This window comes from Zea mays, chromosome 7, assembly GCF_902167145.1.
Source record: "Zea mays cultivar B73 chromosome 7, Zm-B73-REFERENCE-NAM-5.0, whole genome shotgun sequence".
NCBI lineage: Eukaryota > Viridiplantae > Streptophyta > Magnoliopsida > Poales > Poaceae > Zea > Zea mays.
This window is the reverse complement of record NC_050102.1, coordinates 162,412,932-162,426,409: the sequence shown is the minus strand read 5'-3', so window position 1 is coordinate 162,426,409 and position 13,478 is coordinate 162,412,932. Positions and strand designations below refer to the sequence as shown.

The 13,478-nt window shown below is 43.2% G+C and overlaps 1 protein-coding gene across 1 annotated transcript; it reads left to right on the top strand.

The window, feature by feature from the left end:
• Positions 1–1,980: 1,980 nt before the first annotated feature.
• LOC103633234 (abnormal spindle-like microcephaly-associated protein homolog) lies at positions 1,981–13,434 on the top strand. Its single transcript, XM_008654930.2, has 20 exons — positions 1,981–2,773; positions 3,406–3,874; positions 3,974–4,056; positions 4,195–4,308; positions 4,388–4,576; positions 6,418–6,483; positions 6,724–6,780; positions 8,917–9,027; positions 9,136–9,258; positions 9,330–9,437; positions 9,521–9,665; positions 9,870–10,049; positions 10,128–10,907; positions 11,062–11,306; positions 11,412–11,534; positions 11,628–11,756; positions 11,929–12,118; positions 12,307–12,532; positions 12,864–13,019; positions 13,103–13,434. Exons 1-20 carry the CDS (start codon positions 2,147–2,149, stop codon positions 13,191–13,193), a joined length of 4,212 nt encoding a protein of 1,403 aa, XP_008653152.1. The 5' UTR covers positions 1,981–2,146; the 3' UTR covers positions 13,194–13,434.
• The last annotated feature ends 44 nt before the right edge of the window (positions 13,435–13,478 follow it).

Here is a 13,478-nt window from a genome sequence, read left to right as displayed (position 1 = left end):
GCGTCACATGACTTGGAGAGGAACGACCGGAACCAAGACCTTTACAACTTGTCCTAAGGTCCTCCATCGCTCTGACTGCTCCTGTTCTACCGGCTGAGACATCATCGCATTTGCTTTGCTTCTGCGACTGCGGATCCGGCGATCGACAGGAGGATATCGATCCCGGCTGTCTCGCAGCTGTGCGCGCTGGCGACAGCCTACCGGCCACCACGATACAATCGCGCCGCCGATCTGTCAGGCTCGATGGCGGCGTCCCAAACGAAAAGGGGAAGGACCGAAGGAATCAGGCGGCATCGCCCAGGTAGATACATAGATAGATAAGAGAAAGGCGACGATTACTGCAGATCTTGACTGGGGCGTGGATTCGGAGGAGATTGGGCTAGGAGAGGAGCACCCGCTTGCCCTCTACGCAGAGCTACCGGATCTCCGCCTCGGACAGCTGCACCTGGCGCCCTCCTCGCGCCGCCACCGGCAACCGCTGAATCCTCGGTGGTGGAGTTGTTGAAGGACAGGGGCATGGCCTCCCTCGATTCGACCACCACCCGGTGCCTGCGTGCTTGGTCGCAGTTGCCGCCGTTGAGGCCGTGCTCGGAGGAATACCAAGTCCCTGTCGCAAAGAACGTGGGAGGAAGAGGTAGGGGAGAGATAGGTACAGGGAATCAGCAACCACGGGAGGGCGGTAATCCTGCTCACCAGAGTTGGGGAAGGGGCTCGGGCGGGGGCATGGCTGCGCCCTTGTTGTCCTTCTTCTTGAGGGACTCGAGCGCCGCGAACAACTTGTGGCAGGGGAAGGGGCCACAATGGCATCCTCGTCCTCCTCCTCCTCAACAGCCATCACCTCCTCCTCTGCTCCTCCCTTGCGAGACGACGGGCCCTTGCGCAGAGACGACGGGGGCAGGGGAAGGGGCGCCCTTGCGAGACGACGAGCCCTTGCGCAGAGACGACGAGCCCTTGCGAGACGACGTTGGCAGGGGAAGGGGAGCCGAGGACTTGCGCGTAGGAGGGCAAGGATGGTGGGGGCGGGTGGGGGCGAGGACGGCGGAGAGCGGACGAGGGCGAGAATGGTGGGTAATCCCGGGAATGGCGCCCTTCCTTCGATGGAGAGTCGGGCGAGGGCGAGGATGGCGGCAGAGACGCGGGCATGGCAGAACCACCAACTTGTGCACACCTACACTAATAACTTAAACAGTAGTAAAGATTCGTTGGTTGAAGAACTACCACAAGCCATTCCAAGGATTGGACACCCAGTTACCCAGCTCGGCAGTGGATAGACCAGGCACTGGTTGGAGTTTAAACTATACTAATGGCAACCACAATTTACATAGATTATTTTTTTACAATATCCAAGTAGTCTATAAGAAGAATACCACTAGAGATAAAGATCCCTCGACCACATTTTGGACCACTAGAGAGAGAGAGAGAGAGAGTAGAAAACTAATATGTTTACTACTCATGAGTAGTTCTATGGACACTATTGTCAGATCCCACAATGTTTCAGCTAACTGTTAGATAATATTTTAGTCATATAAACTACTTTCATCCAAAAAATTAGAGGAAATTGATCGATCATGATTCATACAAAATTAAAATAGCAATCAAGAGAAAACGATAATTATTGAACTTTATATTAAATGAAACCAAATTTAACGATGTAAGTAATAACTAGAAAAATTGAGTTAGTATAATTTAAAAATATTTAATAACCTACAATTTGGAAACTGTTAGAGGTTAAAATTGTTTTTGTTCTTAATATATATTTAGCAACTTGTTAAATCTAAGTTTAAAGAGTTATTTTTTAGTAACCGATGGAGATTCTCTAACCCAGTTGTCCAGACCGAAAGAAAAAAAAATGAGACATCGTCTTAGAAAAGTTTGAAAAAAATAATGTTTTTGTCGGTGTCAAACTGCCAATGGATCGAGGCCCATGTAAACCTGGCCCAACAGAGGAGCGTGAAATTCGAAATTCGACCGTTCGACATCACCAAAACCATGAATCCCGCCCAAACGCCAATTACTGAGTACTGATCCCGAATCCCCAACCATTCGAACGCCACGGCCATCCCCCTCGAATCCCCTCCAACTCGAACATTCCGGAATCCATGGAGGCCGGCCCCCAAACCTTCTAGAGCGTGCTTCTCCGGTCGCCATGAGCCGCCGCGAGCCGGACACCTCCCCCTTCTGCGACCTCTCCAACCTCCGCACCCCGAGACCCAACCCCAAAACCGTACCTCCCTCGCCTCAGTTCTTCACCGCCTCCAAATCCGCCCTCCAGGCTCCCACTCCGACGTCACTCCGCCGCCGGAGGCCTGGCGACGGCGTCCCTACCCCGACGCCCCTCGGCCGCCGCCTCCACGCCCTCGAGGTCGACCAGTCGCGCTCCGCCCGCCGCGCCGAGTCCGGCCGTGAGCGCGCCCTCCGTACCTTTTCCGCCTCCGCCTCGTCATGGCTATCCCTCCTCCTACGCGACCCCTCCGCCTGCGGGTGCTTCCCAGGGTTCACCGGTTCCGCCGCGGCCGCGCAGCCCTGGGCTACGGGGAAACGCGGCGCGCTCGATGGAGACCGGGCGCGTGGGGGGCGCAGCCCGAAGAGGTGCCGCGGTGGTGGTGATCGCGGCGGAGAGAGGAGCAAGGAGATGACGCCGGCGATGGTGGCCGCGTTAAGGGAATCTCTTAAGGATGCGTGCAGCCTGGAGGATGTCACGGAGAGGATGGAGAAACACATGAGTAAGGGCGCGTGTGAGGAGGTGCTCTTTATGATGTTTCAAATTTGTAAGGTGAGAAAAAATCGAGGCTCGAGGGTTCAAACTCTACGGCTATGGCATATAACATTCTTATTATTGTGGCCTACGGTACATGCTAATTTTGCTTTGTTAGAAATTTGAAACAACGAATTATCTAATTTCGACCTGTCGTCAAACTGAGATTGTATTTGAAGAACTGGGCATGGCAAGCTGGCAACATTTAAATTGCGAGTGTAGATGTGATAAAGTATAGTATCGTCTTTGAAAATAACTTATGTAAGATGTGAAAATTGGATATGAGTATATGAAACATATGGTAACATTATGCATCACTTCGTTATCAGTATGACTGTATGAGTGCCTGCTGTTTTTTTCCCCACAAAAGGGTATGCTAAGAATGAGAGACCGCAAAGTAAAGCAACTAGGATTGTCTTTTGTACATAGCTTTTGCTATGCACTTAAATATACCTTATGTCTAGATATATAATAAAAACTATAAATTTAGAAAAGTCAAAACAATCTATGGAACAGAGGGAGTACTCTCATGCACTTTCTTATTTCCTAAACGGTATCTAGTGATTATAAATGCTATAAAAAGTTTTCCTATATTATTCAGTAGAAACATTATTCTCTAACTGGCACATTATTTCCCCCACCTTTTTCAGAACATCGATGAAGGCAGATTGAAGATGAAAGCACGGTGCCCCCTTGTTACTGACCTTAGGCTCAAAGAGAAAGCAACTAGGGTTTTCATGTCCTACAATCCATATTGGCTCAGGATTGGCTTGCATATTGTTCTCGGTGGTGATTCCTTGCTGCAGACTGGACAAGGAAAACGGGACAAGGAGGTTCATTTTCTAAAACTAATTTTGGAGAAGCATATGCTTTCTCAAATCATGACTGCAAAATCATGTGGTAACAAGAAGCTGGTAGAAGAGCACCATGTACAAGGTTACAGTGATGTGCTGGGCAATATTATATTGAAAAGAATTTTTCTTCTTGTTGTTGCACTAGACAGAACCAAAATAGAAAGTACTCTTCCTCTCGAAGCTGGAATCGATGGCCTTGATGGTGGATCCCCTCTTTTATTTTGTCACCAAAGTCAAATAAAATCTAGTCGTCAAATCATTCAAGGTAATATAGCTGAATCCATCGTTTTTTTATTATTTTTTGCGTCATGCAAGTGTTATATCTAGTTGTCATTCTATTATTTGACTGGTTACTTAATTCTAGAGTCTTTGAGGGAGACCATGCATGGAGAAGGTGACATTCTGGTACACCTCACAACTATGGGATATAAACTAAATTATCAACAGGTATCCGAATTTGCTGTATTACTGTACCAAACAATTTGCTTTTGTGTTTCGGTTGTATAAGTTTGTTTCAGGAATGGTATAGTTTAAAATCTTGTTTGAATTTTATCGGATTATTCTAATTTTCTTTTTTCTCACCAGCCTGCTTTGTCAGAATATGATTTCACAATGAGGAATTTATTTGAAGATCTCCAAGATGGCATAATTCTTTGTAGAGTTGTTCAGCTGCTCCTCGCAGATGCATCAATCATTTCGGTAAGAATTTTCTTTTGCTACATTAAATAGCTTGATCCTATCAGCATTTAATTGACGGTGCCAATACGCTTCATTTCAGAAAGTAATTGTTCCCTCAGATACAGACAAGAAGAGGCGAAGTAACTGCACCACTGCTATACAATATATCAAACAAGCTCGGGTTCCATTATCTGATTCTGATGGAGTCACAATTTCCGCGGAAGACATCGCTGCTGGGGATAAGGAGCTTATTCTTTCACTGCTGTGGAATATGTTCATCCATATGCAGGTCAAATGTTCAATAAACCCTTTTCCCCCACAAAGATAGAGTTCTAGATTGCTCACTGTAGGAGTTAACTTAACCTTCAGTTTCACATGCTTCTCATAAGGTTTCGCTAAATGCTTTTACTTAGTGGTTATATGTAATTATTTAATCGTATTATCTTAATGTATGGTCTTCATAGACTTGGAGAAGGCTTATGACAAAGTACCTAGGAGTGTAATGTGGTGGGCCTTGGAAAAACACAAAGTAGCAACAAAGTACATTAATCTTATTAAAGATATGTACACTATTGTTGTGACAAGTGTCCGAACAAGTGATGGAGACACCGATGACTTTCCAATTAACATAGGACTACATCAAGGGTCGTCTTTGAGCCCTTATCTTTTCGCTTTGGTGATAGATGAGGTCACAAGGGACATACAAGGAGTTTTACCGTGGTGTATGCTTTTTGCCGATGATGTGGTACTTATTGAGGAGAGTAGGAGTGGTGTTTCTCAAAAGTTGGAATTGTGGAGGCAGACGCTGGAAGCAAAAGGTTTTAGGCTTAGTAGGTCTAAAACAGAGTATATGAAGTGTGATTTCAGTGCCATGGGGTATGAGGATGGCGATGTTAGTCTTGATGGGCAAGTGGTACCCAAGAAAGACACTTTTCGTTACTTAGGATCAATGCTTCAAAAGGAGGGAGACATCGATGAGGATGTCAGTCATAGAATTAAAGCCGGATGGTTGAAGTGGCGACAAGCTGCGGGTGTCTTATGCGACCACCGGGTGCCACGCAAACTAAAAGGCAAATTCTATAGGACAACAATCCGGCCGGCTATGTTGTATGGAGCAGAATGTTGGCCCACTAAAAGACGACATGTCCAACAACTAAGTGTGGCAGAGATGCGTATGTTGCGCTGGATATGTGGCCACACAAGGAGAGATCGAGTCCGGAATGATGATATACGAGAGAGAGTAGGAGTGGCGCCAATTGAGGAGAAGCTTATGCAACATCGCTTGAGATGGTTTGGACATATCCAACGAAGACCTGAAGAGGCACCAGTGCATATCGGAATAATTAGGCGTCCCGAAAATGTGAAGAGAGGTAGAGGTCGACCAACTTTGACGTGGACAGAGGCTGTGAAGAGAGACCTGAAGGAGTGGAATATTGACAAAGAGCTCGCCGCAGATAGGAAGGGGTGGAAGTGTGCAATTCACGTGCCAGAACCCTGATTGATAGTTTCGCTTTTCCTCCGTAATCGTTTGACCTTTTCTTGTGTCCATTTTAGATCTTGCTGGTCCTTGTGGGTTTTATCTCTTTTATGTGTTTCCCCGTTTCGTTGTTTTCGGTTCTCCTTTGCCTTTGTTTCCCTTTTCTGTTCTTTGGGGGTTGAGCTCTGAGGTTTTCATACGGGGTTTCATCTCTAGCCTACCCCAACGTGCTTGGGACAAAAAGGCTTTGTTGTTGTTGTTGTGTATTATCTTAATGTATATTATCACTCAATATTGTTAAGGGGTGTTTGAATGCACTAGAGCTAATAGTTAGCGACTAAAATTAGTTGGATACATTCAAACACCCTAGTTTAGCTAGAAGCTATTTTTAGTAAATTAGTTCATAATTACCTAGCTATTTGTTAGCTAACTAATTCCAATAGCAATTTTTTAGCCAACTAATTATTAACTCTAGTGCATTTAAACACCCCCGAAATCGTCTTCAAATTATTCATATAATGGTTTTATAGGTTACTGTGTAATTTGTACCGTCTCAGTTTTTTTTGTTATGGCAATGTTTTCATCTAACTCATTTAGATTCCAGAATAATTTGTCTGTCTCATCAAATGTTATTGTCTTTTGCTCCCGTGCAGCTACCGTTGTTAGCAAGCGCAACCTCGCTAGCTCGTGAACTAACCAAGCTAAACGTACATGTAACGGTGAGTGATCCGTTCATCTATCTTAAACAGTTAAAATATGTGGATAGAATGGAATAAAATACCATGCAGTACTTATTTTATTTCATTACAATAGACAAAAGTTACTTGATAAAGCTATCGGATACGTTGTGCTTATCATTTTGATCGGAGACTTTTGTTCGTTATTTTAAGGAGGGCTTCTTTTTCTGCTTTAAGAATATGCTGGGCACGTTTTTTATTAAGGGGTCCCTTTTATTTCAGGAACAACAAATATCTGAGAACAAGCCACACATGGGTTTGCTTTACAATTGGGTTCAGGTAAGGATTCCTTTGTTTCTTTTATCTGCAGTTCACATAGTTGTGTGCAAAAAGTAAATAAGTCCATAGGTTAATGGACTTCAGTAAATTGATCATTTCGCCAAGACCTGGAGAACTTCTGAAGTTGTAAAAATAACTTTCCTTAGGATTCATGAACCAAGTATCAAGACTTCTTTCCTCAAATATACTGGAAAATTGTGTATCATTGCAAGGTTTTCAAGTCGATTAGTCGAATCGAGTCGACAAGGTACTGACTTGGTGACTAGTCGATAATTCAGTCGACTAGTCGTCGACTTGCTAATATAGTGTATGTTTTGCCTATATAATGGCTTCATATAGACAATATAACATTTTTATATGAAGAAAGGGCATGTTTTACCTCATTTGAAGCCTGAAATTAAACGAAACTGAAATAAACAGTAAGTCTTACTCTTACCTCATTTGAAGTTTCAAACTGAACCAAATCAGCCACATAAGTCATAAGTCATAACAGCCATATATAGACATATAGTTCAAATTGGAAATCAAATAGCAACAAAATATAGTTCAAACTTGAAAGGAAATAAGCTCCATTAGATAGCTAAGTTGCTGTTGCAGCTAGATAGATACTAGATAGTAGATACCCTAAATATCTCCCAAATCAAGATCATCCATTGCATTTTTTTCACCACCAACACCAGCTTGAGTTGGACTGCTATGTGGGGATTCACCAAAGTCATCCACTTCTTCGTCATCATTAGGCATGTTGCTGTGAGGGCGAGAGAGGAGGAGCAAGACTCACTAGAGCTTGCTGTGAGGGCGTGCAGAGGGGTGTGCAGAGGAGCGACGCAGGTTCCTGTCGGGTTTAGGGTCGGGATTGGCTGGAGGCGGCCAGAGGTGTTGGGAGGTAGGGTTTATGTTGTATTATGGGCCTTTGAGCTGCTTGGGCCGAACTGGGACACAAGTCGGCCGACTTGCCAGACCAGTCGTTGCCAAGTCGTCCGACTTGCTAGAAAAGTCGAGCCGACCTCACCAGTCGAGATCCCAGGGCCGACTCGACGACTAGTCGCCGACTTGAAAACAAGGTATCATTGCACTAAGTATTAAGTTGCATGCACCAACAAGCTTAAACTGACAGGAAGTGGAATAGAAGCGAGCAATAACTATTTGTATTTTAATTGTGCTAACCAGGATTCAAATTCGTGACCTTTGCCTTTGATACATGCATCAACCAGTTCAATCTAAAAGCTTAAGCTGATAGGAAGAGACAGTCAATTCATTTATATTATATTCCAACATTCCCCACTCACGTCGATCCTCCTTTGAGTCTCAGACAATATGAGCAAGTAATAACTATTTTTATTTTAATTATGCTAACCAGGATTCGAATTCGTGATCACTGCCTTTGATACCATATTAAGTTGCATGTATCAATCAGTTCAACCCAAAAGCTTAAGCTGATAGGAAGATGCGAGCAACTCACTTATATTATATTACAAGTTTACAACACTAACAAGTATCAAGACTGTTAAAAAAATGCATATTTTTGTTTGTAAAAAGGCTGTTGTCATTGCCACTTTCTTTATACTTTCTGTTGAAAATCCTCATGCTTGGGTTTCTGTGAACTGGCTACGGGACGATGGGAGGGAGGCCGTGGGGGCGGAGGAGCTGGTCGGCAGCGTGGCAGCGAACTGGCCGGCAATGATGGTGGGGACGGCCGGAGCCACGCCAGAGATGGACGCAGAGGCGGGGCCGTGCCCAAAGTGGCGTCCGCGCTCAGGCCGTAGGTGGCATCCGCGCCGGCGGGTGGGGTGTGGAGAAGAGAGAACTAACCTAGCTCTGTACCATGTGGGAAACCCTAGCCTTAACTCAGTGTTGGGAGTTGTACTAATAGACCAAAGTTATTGAGCTTGGCACATTACACAGGTGTATGAATGTATTACAAGGGGCTAAGCCCAAAACCCTATACGGGATTCTAACACGCAAGATCAAAGACAACACAGAACATCATTGATATGTTCTTAATCGTCACTGCTTTAATCATTTTGAGCTAGTATCCTTTTAAGCTTACTGTTTTTGAACTTGTATTGTGCTAACCGTACAGCCCTGCCTTTATTGTCTATTTGCTACCTACGTTAATACTTTGTACTTTTGCAGGCAATATGCTCAAAGATTGGCATGACTGTTGAAAGTTCATCTCAGTTAGACAGAAGAGCACTGAACTGTTTCATCAACTATTATTTGAATATTGATATTTCCCCCTTCAAGGTTCTCCTGAACTGTCATAATTTTTTGTGTTTTATTTGCACTGGAATCACACCTTTAACTTTATGTGCCACTTTGATACCCACGTGCTCTGTTGATTATTTGTTTTAGGAAACACCAACTGGATGCCGAAAGGAATTGTTCACCTGTCACCAACTTGATACTATATCAGATATCGCTGGCTGGCCATCCAGCGAGATGGGGAAAGTACTCTCCGATGTTCTTCAGGCAGTTGTAAGTGTTTACTTTTTTTTTGTTTGCACAATCAGTAGTTTCTTTCTCAAACTTTTTTCTGCAATATGCAGGATATTCCAGCTAGTGGCATCCTAGCTGATGGTGTATTATTTGATGAGAGGAGTACCATTCTTTTGCTAGCATTCCTATCTTCGCATCTGACTAATGATGAAAGATTGGTAATATTTGCTGTCACTTTCAAATTCTCCTTCGTGTTAACTCCTGTTCAGGATGCATAAAGAATCCTCTTTAATTCATATAGGATCAACTAAAGAATTTGATCAACATGAGGTTGTACAAGAGTGCGGATACTAAGATTGCAGCAAGACGTATATCTCGAGGAAAGATTGATATAAAGTATCATCCATCTCAGACAGATAAAAATGATGGTGCATGCACCAACCAGGGTTTGTTCTTTATCTATTCTTTAGTTTGTAAGTTTCTGCCGCTGAAATGAAATTTGGTAATATTATTGTGAAATGTTATTCTCCATATCTATATATAGTATAATTGTTCTGTGAATTCCCATGGTTAATTTAACCATATCAACTATGCTGGTAGCATAATAGTTTGCTACAATCTAGTGAAATTTGTTTTAATCTTCTTTCTAGAGTGGGCTGCAACTATTATACAGACTCAGGCCAGAAGTCTTATTGCAAAGAATAAATATTGTGAGCGTAAGAAGGCAATATTTATCCTGCAAGGTGCTTTAAGGGCATGGTCAGCCATCATCTCGAACAGGAACCGTAGTTGTCTAAGTATTGCTGCCTCTATTCCCTGGCAAGCACAAGGTGCATTTCCCTACAAATTCCTCATGATTTCTGGATTAGTTTTCCCCAGTTACATTGTTCGCGTCCATTTCTTTTCAGGAAACAACAGATATTTCATTTTTATAATGGAAAGGCATCGATTTGTTCAGATGAGAAAATCTGCCATTATGATTCAACTGGCTGTAAGGATTTGGATTAGAGGAAGAAAAAAATTTAAGAACAGTGATTCTTTCAAAAGCTGTGAGTTCCTTGAAGGTAAAACTCCACCCAAAATTAGTAGCATTGCTCCTTCCCCTCAGGAGCATTGTAGTGGTGGAGATAAAACAATAGCTTCGCCCACAGCATGCAAGCACTGTGAGCATGTGCTCACAGTGAGAGCTTCTGCTGCTGCTCCTATTCTTTATTTTGATGGCATGGACAGTCTAGACTCAACAACTCCACTACAGTTTAGCGGCAATCAAAGCAACTTTATAACTTCTACCACTCAGCTGTGCAAAAGTGAGCATGACTGTCGGTCGTGTGTGGTTGAGAAATCCAATTCAGTTTCCGTCAGTAAGCTTGTGAGTGCGGATGACATTCAGTGCAGCAGCAGTATTTGTTTCCCTGTCTGCAAGGAACTAGTGGCTGCTCAAACGATACAAAGTGCATACAGAAGGTTTTTGAACAACAGAAACAGGATAACTGGTGCAATTAAAATCCAGAGCCACTGGCGATGCTATTCAGTACGCAAGTGTTTCATGAAGGAAATTCAGGCTATTGTAGGAATCCAAACATCAATAAGAGTATTCTTGTGCTACCAAGCTTTTCAACGCCACCGACTTGCTGCAGTACTGATTCAGCGAGTTGTCAGAGGATGGCTGGCTAGAAAGAGACTGTTAGGTTAGTATGTACATCTAATATTGTCCTTGATATATTCTTGTTGCTTATTGACTGTTGTTATGGCGGTTGCATTACGGATGTAAAGCTGCTAACTTGCTAAGATGTGATTTGTCTTGTATTATCCAAGTATTACTGACAGATGCTACTTATACAGGTTCCTCTTCACTGCGAACCTACACAAGACTTTGTGTAGTCGACCAAAGTCAAAAGAGAAAATGTTATCAAAGCCTTGAGTTGAACATTGTGCTAGACTCTGTCATAAGGCTACAAAGATGCTGGAGGAAGTTCCTGCTGCGTCAGTCTGTCAAAACATATGTGATCTCAATTCAGTCTTTTGTCCGTGGCTGGTTGGCACGGAAGCAACTAAACCAAACTTTCCGTTGCATCAACATCATTCAAGTATGTATGCTATTTGTTTTAAAAAATGCTTCTAGACTGGCTATGTAGCCTAGTACCACCATTTAAGTGTCAAGAATTACTGTAATCTGGTACGTTTATTTGCAGAGATGGTGGCGAAAGGTTCTTCAAACGAGGAAGCGAGCTGTGATTGTCATTCAGACTCGTTTCCGTGGTTGGGTTGCACGACAAGATGCTATTAGAACTAGAAACTCTATCTGTAACATACAGGTAGAATAAAGAGGCAGATGATGTCTGATCTCTGTAAGTTTATTTTTGTTAATTGGATATACACAGATTAATACTTAATAAGTCTATTTGCAGAGATGGTGGAGAAAGGTTTTGTTCCTTAAATTGAGGAAGCAAGCGGCGTTAGTTATACAGGCTCATTTCCGTGGTTGGATAGCACGACAAGTTGCTTTTAGAACTAGAAAAAGTATTACTATAATACAGGTACAACATGATTTTTGCTAGTTGGATAAATGAAACCAATATCCATGCATCTATTCAGATTCCAAGTGTAGGAAACATTATTTCATTATGCAAATATCCTTCCTTTCATAGAAAAAACAATTGCAATTAAGTGTGATTTTCTCATTGACATTTATCTAACTGATTTTCGCAGTCCTATGTCAAAGCCTACCTTGTGAGGAAGGCTTCGAAGCAAGAAGTTGCACATATAAGATCTAGACTGCAGAAGTCATCTTCACAGGTTGATGATAGTATGCGCCTGATCAACAGACTGGTGTCTGCATTGTCACAACTCCATCGCTGTCGGAGCATACACAGCATTCGTCAAACTTGTGCAACATTGAGTAAATACAACCCTATGCTCTCTTTTATATTTTTTTTTCTCCAACCTAGATTCATCATTGATTCATGGGGCATAAGGTTGTGATATCATACTCCCAGGCTCCCAGCTGTCTCGATTTAGCCGTCAACTTGCCAGTCTAAGCACTTATGTTGAAGAGCTAAGAGGTTATATGCTCTCTTTCTCCTACAGGTACTGCTACAGAGTATTCCAAGAAATGCTGCGAGAAGCTGGTCGCTGCTGGTGCTGTAGATATATTGCTAAAGCAAATATATTTGCTGAACCGTGGGATTGCTGACCAGGAGGTCTTGAAGCAAGTGTTCCTTACTCTCAGGAACATTGCTCGATATTCAAATCTTAGACAGGTGTTAGCCAGCACTGCAGAATCTGTTGAAATCATCTTCCAGGAATTACTGAGGTATCTATATATAGTATGCAATGTTCAAGTTCACATGCTGCGTTTATGTTGCCTGGTTAGTTTCTTGCTGTCACATTCATGACATTGTGATGATCTGTTTGATGTTCTAGCTTAGCTGTAGTTGGTGCCGCCCTCTAAAACTCTTTATTTATAAGGTAGTCTGTTCTTCTTAGTTTGATGCGTACATATCCCAATCATTTTGATCTTGAGTATACTAGATTAAGAATGGCGACGGGTTTGAGTTTGTTGGTTTGTGAACATTATATGCTTGTCCTTATTATAAGCTGTGTTTTGGGGGCATGCCATTCTTATATGGGATGGATGTGCTTAGGAACAAAGCAGACGGATTCTTCATCGCGTCTGATATTCTAAAAAGCCTATGTGAATCCAAGGAAGGCCGTGAAACCGTCCAAGCGCTGAGTCACCTCATCAAAAGGCTGCGCAATCTGGTGCATGACCTGGAAAAGAAGGTAGAGCTTGATAAGAGGTAATGCAATACATCAATTCGCAAGATTACGCCCTTGCCACCGATGTCGGGTCTGCTGAAACGGGCTCCTCTTGTCCTGCAAGGAATGGGCGCACCGGAGCCGTGAAGGCGACCAACCTGCGGCGGCTTCGGGAGGCCGCCACACTCTATCATATCCTCACCAGTGGTACTTAACGCGTCGGCAGCATAGCTAGAAAGGCTAATCTGACGTTTTGTTGTACAATAATTTAGTCTAAGAAGGTTTTCATGTAACTGGAGGTGACTACGGTGCAATTGTCGAAAACCTTCCTAGGTAACCAGGATCTTCTAAGTTCTGTTGCTGCAGTTGGTTTTGTGTGGTAGGTGTGAGAATCATCGGCTTGATGTATTGGATTACCTCTTATAAAGAGTGAAGTCGCTGAGTTAACCGTCCTCACGTGTCTTGGATTAACCGCCTTTTATGTTCTAACAAATCATCAG

What these genes read in the sequence shown, in the direction of transcription:
- LOC103633234 (XM_008654930.2), top strand. Translation starts at nt 2,147, where the DNA reads ATGAGCCGCCGCGAGCCGGACACCTCCCCCTTCTGCGACCTCTCCAAC. An exon ending in TGACTAATGATGAAAGATTG is followed by an intron (nt 9,438 to 9,520) that starts GTAATATTTGCT and finishes TAATTCATATAG; the next exon opens with GATCAACTAAAGAATTTGAT. An exon ending in ACTCTATCTGTAACATACAG is followed by an intron (nt 11,535 to 11,627) that starts GTAGAATAAAGA and finishes GTCTATTTGCAG; the next exon opens with AGATGGTGGAGAAAGGTTTT.